This window comes from Parasteatoda tepidariorum, chromosome 7, assembly GCF_043381705.1.
Source record: "Parasteatoda tepidariorum isolate YZ-2023 chromosome 7, CAS_Ptep_4.0, whole genome shotgun sequence".
NCBI lineage: Eukaryota > Metazoa > Arthropoda > Arachnida > Araneae > Theridiidae > Parasteatoda > Parasteatoda tepidariorum.
The window spans coordinates 58,077,428-58,085,800 of NC_092210.1; the positions used below are offsets into that span (position 1 = coordinate 58,077,428).

Here is an 8,373-nt window from a genome sequence, read left to right on the forward strand (position 1 = left end):
AACCTAGTTCTATGTGTTAGTTAATTTGCTTTCTTTACATTTGTAGCCACATACACTGCTCATTAATTACTGCTAAGTATATTTATAAAAATTATCTTCATATTTATTTATAATACAAGCACATTTTTAATTCCTTCAATGTAGTTATATAATTAAGGAAAGTGTTTCAGTATGTTAAAAAAATAACTCGTATCTTGCATTCACATTTGCAGAAAAAACACTTGATGCGTTACACAATGAATGAAAATTCCTTTGTCGTTACCTGTTATCCCCATTAAGCTAAAAAAATTTATAACGGCATTTTGTTCTTGGTTAATTATTTGTTCTACTGCTGTTATTATTTCATAATGCATTCATAATATTATCGTCAATATTATTTCATAATGTAAGCAACATTTTATGACAAAGATATTTGATTACGATTTTATTAAATGGTAAACAAGTTATATTTTTTGAAATAGCAAATTAAACCATGAAATTTTAGACAAAACTATTGTTAAGTAGCATATATAATTAAACTAATGAATGCCAACTAACTAATATATAATTAAGCTAATGAATTTCCATTTAAAGCTTTGTGATTTAGATTTTCACACTTTCACTATTTAATCTCTTAGACGAGAAATATTGACCAAATTTTTGTAAATGGATTTTGTAACGGTTAAACTTTCAATCATTAATAAACAAAATTATAAGATATATGAATTTTATCCCAGTAGAATCGGAAACTAAATTTTAGAAACCAAATCTATGTTAATAAAATTAATATTTTATGCGTGAAATATAATTAGCTTTCATGTAAAAGATTATTAGAATCAATTTTTTTTATTAATAATTAGAAAAATAGATTATTAAAATTAAATTATTCTTAATAGAAAAGCAATATGAAATGAGCGAAGAATGGATGCCCCTAGGTTTATACAATGGAACGACACACAATTACATGAATTTAAAAATTAGATAAGTGCAGATATTTTTTAATTAAATATATATTATGAATTTAATAAAAAAAACTTATTCAAACTATGAAAAAAAATTTTCGTGACAATTTGTTTACCTACAGAATTGACTTGCGTATTAGTTCGAAATTAAAAGAAAGTAATATTGGATAATTAAATATACTCATACTAATAATAAAAGTAAATTTATTTATTTATATTTTTTTTGCTAATTAAATGGCTAAAAATAAATCCATCGTAATGACAATGCAGAAATGTTTTTGTTCTCTTGTACTTAACTTTGCTCTTTGATTGTTGAGAGAAAATAACTCGATAATGCCTCCAGGTGTACGTGCTTTCTATCCTCTAGAGACACTTCTTTTGTAACAAATGTTCCAGCTTGGAAAGAGAAAGGGAAAAAAAATTGGTGGGCGAAAAGAAGTTGCTTAATCTTATTAGAAATAAACTTTTAAATAAACAACCATTTCGTGGGAAACAAAAGCTTTAACTTTGAATTGAGGAATCAAGAATTGTCGAACACTTATAACCTTCTATACTCTGTAAAGAAATTTGTCTTTCTCTTACTCTCTCTCCCTCTCTCTTTAAATATATATATATATATATATAAGAACTTGTTTTTTTCTTGGTGCTCTTCGCACTATTGACAGGTTTTATTATTGTTAGATTAATAAAATTTTAGAAATCTCTAGATCACTAATCTCATGTATCCTTGCCAGCTGATGACAAGATTATATCCATTCGTGGTTATTTTTCTAATCAAAATTAATTTTTAAATTGATTTTCTTAAAAATTCGTATAATATTATATTTTCTTATTTCTAATTTTTTTTAATTCCTTATTCTTTTTTTTTTCTACTTTTATTTCACATTATTGATCCTATGTACAGTGTAAAAAAATATGGACCACCCTGAATGAAATTTGATTTTATGATTCTTAAAATTCTGGGACTCAATCTTAATGGTTCTAGGGGGCAACCTCAAATATGCGAATTGATAAGTGCAGACGATATTTTAAGTTACGGAATCAGACACAAAAGCTTACTTTCTCTGAATAAACATATCTTTTTTTTGACGGATTTGAATTTCTGACCAAAATTTTTCTAATCAAAATTAAATTTTAAAGCTAGTTTACAATCAAAATTAGTTTTCAAATTGAGTTTTTTAAAAATTCATATATTTTTATTTTTTTTCCCTTTCCAATTGTTTTTGACTTTTTTATTCTTTATTCTTTTTTTTTTCTACTTTCATTTCACATTATTGATCCTATGTACAGTGCATAAAAATAGTCTCAATATATTGTGTACATTTAAGTATACTAGATGAATACCAGTTCTTTGCAGTGAGAGAATAAGCGATGGAAGGAAGGAATCAATAAATCAGCACTGAACAGCACTAAGAAATTATGCTTATACCGACACTATCATTAAAACTAAAATAATTCAATTAATTTTAATATTGTTATTTACTGCCTTTTAAGGGAGCTTTAGTTTACTAACTTAACCAGAACACTTTTCTGGTAGTTTATCTCTTCAGAATAAAGATTAAATAAAAATTAACTGCATTCAGTGTCACTTGACATGACGTTATTACTTGTGGCGATCTCATGATATTCATAATTTAAAACTATCAAGTAATTTTCTACGGTACTTATTACTTTCAAGTAGTCGTAAGACAATTACTTCTGTATATGTATTAAAACTGCTGTATTAACTTGTCTGTATTAAATCTGCTCAGTATTGGTGCAGTTTCAGTAATTACCAGGAATCTCAAGGTAATACTTAATACATACCTATTTCATATCCGCCAACATATGAGTTTTGTGGGAAGTACATTTTTCAGTAGTAGCAAACTAAAGTCTAAATTTTAAAGCAAATATAATTCTTATAAGACCTAGATAAGGAATTTTGAGCATGACTACTTCTCCAGCTGACTTTAAATACACTGTTTAAAATATTTATAAGTAATGTTGAAAAATGTTTTTTTTAAATTCTAATTCATTAAAATATTTATAAACTTTTCTTATTACCACTAGGAAAATAGTTTGTGAAATTACGGAAAATCCGTAGTGGAATTCTTTATTAAAACTACAACAAATACCATAATGTCAGTAGAATGCATTAATAAAATTAATTAAGCGTCATCTGAGTCAATATTAGTATGGCAATTTTCTACATTTACCCTAAACAAACAAAGACCTTTTCCCCATTAATTTTGGTTTGTAGCACTTAGTTTATTTTGTTTCAATTCAATTAATTTATAATTTTGTTCATTTATTATAATATCAGACATGAAAAAATACTTTTGTTGAATGAACAAGATATTTTTTTGTATTTTTTCCTCGATTATTTAACTTCAAAATATGGGGTTAACCACAATCTGGGAAAATATGTCTTATTCTTGTTTTTTCTCCTTAGGCATGAGATAAATTAGGCTGATAAAATATAATTCTGGCCTACTTAAGCATTTTCGAGTTTATGGTTCTCGGCATTCAGAACATGGTAAAACAAGACATTATTTTCAAATAAAAATCAAGACATTTGCTTACTAGTTAATATGTTCCTTTCATTGTTTTGTTCACTTGCCTATTGGCGTGAAACAAATACTTTAGAGAATTCAGCCAGAATTCTTTCGAGAGGGGGAAATTTATTCTCATTAAAAATATTTAAAAAAACAACAACTAAAAAAGAGCTAAAAACCCTATGAGTTAAATATGTTGAGTTTTGTGTTAGTTTCTCATTGAGTACTTTTTATACACTCAGTACGTTTACAAAAATAACGATATGTTTATTTTTAAATATTATTTGATAATTTAAAAATAATAACGCCAATTGCTAACGGATGAGAAAACTTTAAATATTTGTTTTGAAACTACAATAAAGAAACTCGTTATTCATGCGTAAAAAAAAATAAGCATAAAACTTCCGAAAATTCTTTTGCGTGTGCAAAACATAAATTTTGAGATCTTTGAATTAGTTTGAACAATGCTCTACTATTTGTTTCAATTTAGCGAACCTCGAAATGCAAAATGTTTTGATAAGCTTAAGCAGAATTTTAAGAAAATAATAATAAGGAGCACCCATTTCTTTGAAAAAAGATTTTTATTACTTTTTTTAACAATTTGTATTTGCAAACATTCTGAATAAAGTAGTTCCAAAAAAAAAATAATTTAATTTTGCGAAAATAAAATCCGATTTTTTCTTATTTTATGTATTAGTACAAGCATTTGGTGGAGCGTGAAGAAGAAATGACTGTTTTATTGGAGATATTTCTGAAGTTTTATAGAAAAAAGTCATGTTATGATTCTGTTTTAAATATAAAAATTTTTGTTTGCAGACTTTTTCTAACATTTATACACCTATTCTCTGTTAAATGTAAATGAAATTCCTATTTTATTCAGTAAAATAAAACAAATATTTTAGAAATAATAAAAATGATATATTAAGTTTAGAGATTCATATGCTAAATAATCTACATTTTTCATAAAATTATGTTCTTCATTATTTTGCCTACATTACATATTTATGCCTGTAAACGGGTTTTTATACAAACCTGTATATGCATAAAAAGTATAATTTATTCATTCAGCAACATTTGTTACGAATTATCATGTATTTTAATGAAGTACTATTTATTTATTCCAGGTAAAGTTTTTTAAAGAGCTATGTACATACTTAGAGTGTTTTCTACGTTACTGTTAATCAGTATTCAATAATTATTGAATTTAAATTAGATTTTTTTTTTTTACTTTCTGAAACTTACAAATATTGATTGTTTGAAGCAAATGAATACCAGTAATAAAAATTTCCAGAAAAAGTAAATATTTTTTGTTCTTTGACAATATTAAATAATATATATATATATATATATTTATNATATATATATATTATTTAATATTGTCAAAGAACAAAAAATATTTTCTTTTTCTGGAAATTTTTATTACTGGTATTTGCTGATTTGTAGCGCATTCGCTCTGAAACTCTTGCTTAATAAATAAGTTCTTAATAAATTGTTTATTTTGGCAATTTAGCTTCATTTCATTATTCGATTCATTATTCGATTAGTATTCATTATTCGATTAGTATTCCCCACACATTTCTTATATCAGGTGTGTAATGCGAGTTTATGAGACAATCACATTTATGCAAATAAGGTAGGAACAAAATCGAAAAGGATCCATTTGTGGGATTATCGTTTTTTCTAGACATTCAACTGAAAATTATTTTTATAACTCTGCAATTATATGATGATTGCGCATTGTATGTTTTAAAAATAATGTGCGTACAATTCATTCGAACTAACTGCCGAATAGTTTCAATACAAGATTTTGGGTACACTAACAGAATTTAAGGAGACTTAATTAAAAGAACGAGAGTAAAGTACGGAGATAGTGAAAAAGAAATAAAAATTCTCAATTATAAGTACTAGGTTTTTCTGTTTTTGTCTTAATCCTATCCAAATAACAATAATAGAATTGAATAAGAACTTAAACTCCTATTACACAGTGTAAAAAAAAATGCACATTGAACCCGAAGAAAAACAAACCACCCAGACTAACTTTTGATCTAATGATCGGATCTTCACGTTTTAGGATTCAATATATTAATGGTTCGAGAGGGTGACCTCTAATATGCTAATTAGAAAGTGCAGAAGATATTTTAAGTTACGAAATCAGAAACAAAAACGTACTTTCTCTGAATAAACAAACTTTTTTCCCCGACGGGTTCGGATTTCTAACCGGACCGCTTTCTCTTAAAAAGGATTTACAATCGGTTTTTCAGGCAAATTTTTGTATTTTTTAAGTTATAATAAAATACTAAACTTATTTCGATGATGTACAGTGGGACAAAAAAAAAAGAGACCACTCTGAATAACTTTTGATTTAATGATCGGATTAATTAGTGCAGACGATATTTTAAGTCACGAAAACGTTCATTTTCTGAATAAAAATAGTTTTCTTCCAACGGATTTGGATTTATAACCCCTAAAATATAAGGGTAGCCGCAATCTGAGAAATATGGTCCCCTCAGTTTGGTCAGGAGGGCGTTCCAATATCCAATCCTTTAATTTTAATTGATGCGTATTTCGTCATATCTCAAAAACATTTTAAGTAAATGGAAAAATGTTTACACACTCGTTTATTTAACGATAATTCCATGAAAAAATATTTTAGTTAGTATATATTATTTTATTAAAATCTGTAAAATGTTGAGTTGTTAGGTGTAAATTTTTTGCATCGTATAAAATATTGTAATTTTAAATAACAAAATTCAAAAGGTGAGTGAAGTTAAATATATATACATATTTAGTTTCCGGCAAATCAAGTATGGAAAAAATAGCAGATTTAAAATTTAATTTCTCAAAACTATTCAATTAAATTCGCTTAAATGTTTTAGTTTAACATATAAAATTACATACTTTAAGATGATGTAAAAAATTGTATGCCTTAAAATTGGAAATTTTTTCAACTATTATTTAATAAAATAATAAAAGCAATAAATATCAACTAAAATTTATTTTTTGCTTGAAATAATCTTTTTATAAATGAATTTTACAATTGTGTGCGAAATGAAACTAAGTTCTCATGTAGTAAGCTATGATCTCGAGATGTAGCAAAATACGCAAAAAGTAAAATTAACATTAATTGGTCAAAACTTTAAACCGCTCTCATACCAAAGAAGGACTATATTTTCCAAATTGTTGCCACCCCTTATATTTTAGGTCCAGAAATCTAAATCCGTCGAAAAAGATGTATGTTTATTCAGAGAAAGTACATTTTTGAGTCTGATTTCTTAACTTAATTTACGCACTGGATAATTAGAATATTTTAAATGACCCCCTAAAAACCAATAGGATTGAGTCCTAGAACTTGAAGTTCCGATCAAAAATTATTCAGACTGGTCCCTTTTTTGGCACACATAATGTTTGTTTTCTTAAAAAATATGTTCCAATTAATATTGCATTGCTGATTTATTTATAGAATTAATGGTTGCACATTATTTATACCATAAAGAAAATATCCAACGGATTTGAATATTAAGATATGATCAAATATCTCGAGAAATAAAGATTGTATGAAAAATCTAATGTACGTTCCAAGGAATGCTTTATTGATACCAGCTGCTTCAGACAGTAGTAACTCTCACGGGGTGTGGTTCGATATTGATGTCATTAAAAATATTTTTTTTTAAATATCGTATAAATAATTTTTTCTTCTTTGAGTTGACATGCATTTCTCGAAATATTTTTTTCAACTATTTTCATTTTACTTTTTGAGTGTCACATGTGAATCGAATTTAAAAAGCTTATAGGTCAAAATGTAGAAACATTTTTCATATAATGTAAATCTGAAATAAATGATATTTTCTATTTCAGCTTTTGAAAAGACCATCCCCCAGCGATTGAGAATTTGAGATGTTTGAAAACATTTTAATGTATTATTAGATTAAAATTCAATGCTTATTTCTCGAGATATTTGATTGTTTCCATTCTTATCACTCATCCTATATAATGTTTAAATTTTGTATATAAGACACTTTCTATGTATAGTTTTTCCAGTCAATCTAGTAAAACTTAAGTCCGTAAGAACAAATATGAAAAAGTCAATTGAATTTGTTAATAAAAATAGAAATAAAGTCATAGCAATAATTATATAACATTGTTTAATGCATATTTAATTGCTGTAGAATATAACAGTAATTTAGTTTTGCTCCTAAACGATAAATTTTACAAAATTTAAATTCTATAGAAAGAAGATCTAAGAAATTCGGCAAAAAGTAAATAACCACCAAGGTATTTAAATGAATACGGATGGGATCTCAACGCACACTATGCGGTTTTGCATCTGATCTCTTAATTCATAAACAACATTCGTTCTAATTCTTGGAGCCAAAGAAGGGATATTTATAGCATTTCTATCTATATAAGTTTCCCCGTCTTTTATTGGACAAGATATGTCATTTCTGCAAACATCTTCATGCTTAACACGTAGTGGCAGAGGCACACCAAAAGCTGTGCCATAAGCTTGAGCTGTAACACTTCTCGAATCAACTTCAGATTCAAACTCAACTGTGATATTTACAGCTGTACCTCTTGGTAATCTGCAACGAGTGTCAGATGCAGAACATCCACTTACAGAAACATTCCTAACAATTCCATTTTTGGAGCCACAGTCTTCAATATTGGCTGATAAGCTAAGTACTACTAATGTCATCAGAATTAAGTGCTCCAACAGAAAAGTCATCTGTAAAAAAGTGAGCAATATATATATATATATATATATAAGTTCAAATTGAAGATAGAACAAAGAAAAATTATTAACATATAAAAAAGTGGGGGAGATATAATAAGTAAAAATATAAAAATATAACAAACAACTTTTTTAAAAAAAAGCATGACATTTTATTTAAAAAAACCGA

General features: G+C 26.5%; 1 protein-coding gene across 1 annotated transcript; it reads right to left on the bottom strand.

The window, feature by feature from the left end:
• Nucleotides 1–7,751: 7,751 nt before the first annotated feature.
• Nucleotides 7,752–8,198, bottom strand: LOC107450621 (NPC intracellular cholesterol transporter 2-like). Its single transcript, XM_016066453.3, has one exon. It carries the CDS (start codon nucleotides 8,196–8,198, stop codon nucleotides 7,752–7,754), a length of 447 nt encoding a protein of 148 aa, XP_015921939.1.
• Nucleotides 8,199–8,373: the final 175 nt, after the last annotated feature.

Bases quoted from the DNA above. Each gene is read 5' to 3' on its own strand.
- LOC107450621 (XM_016066453.3), bottom strand. From the start codon at position 8,198: ATGACTTTTCTGTTGGAGCACTTAATTCTGATGACATTAGTAGTACTT.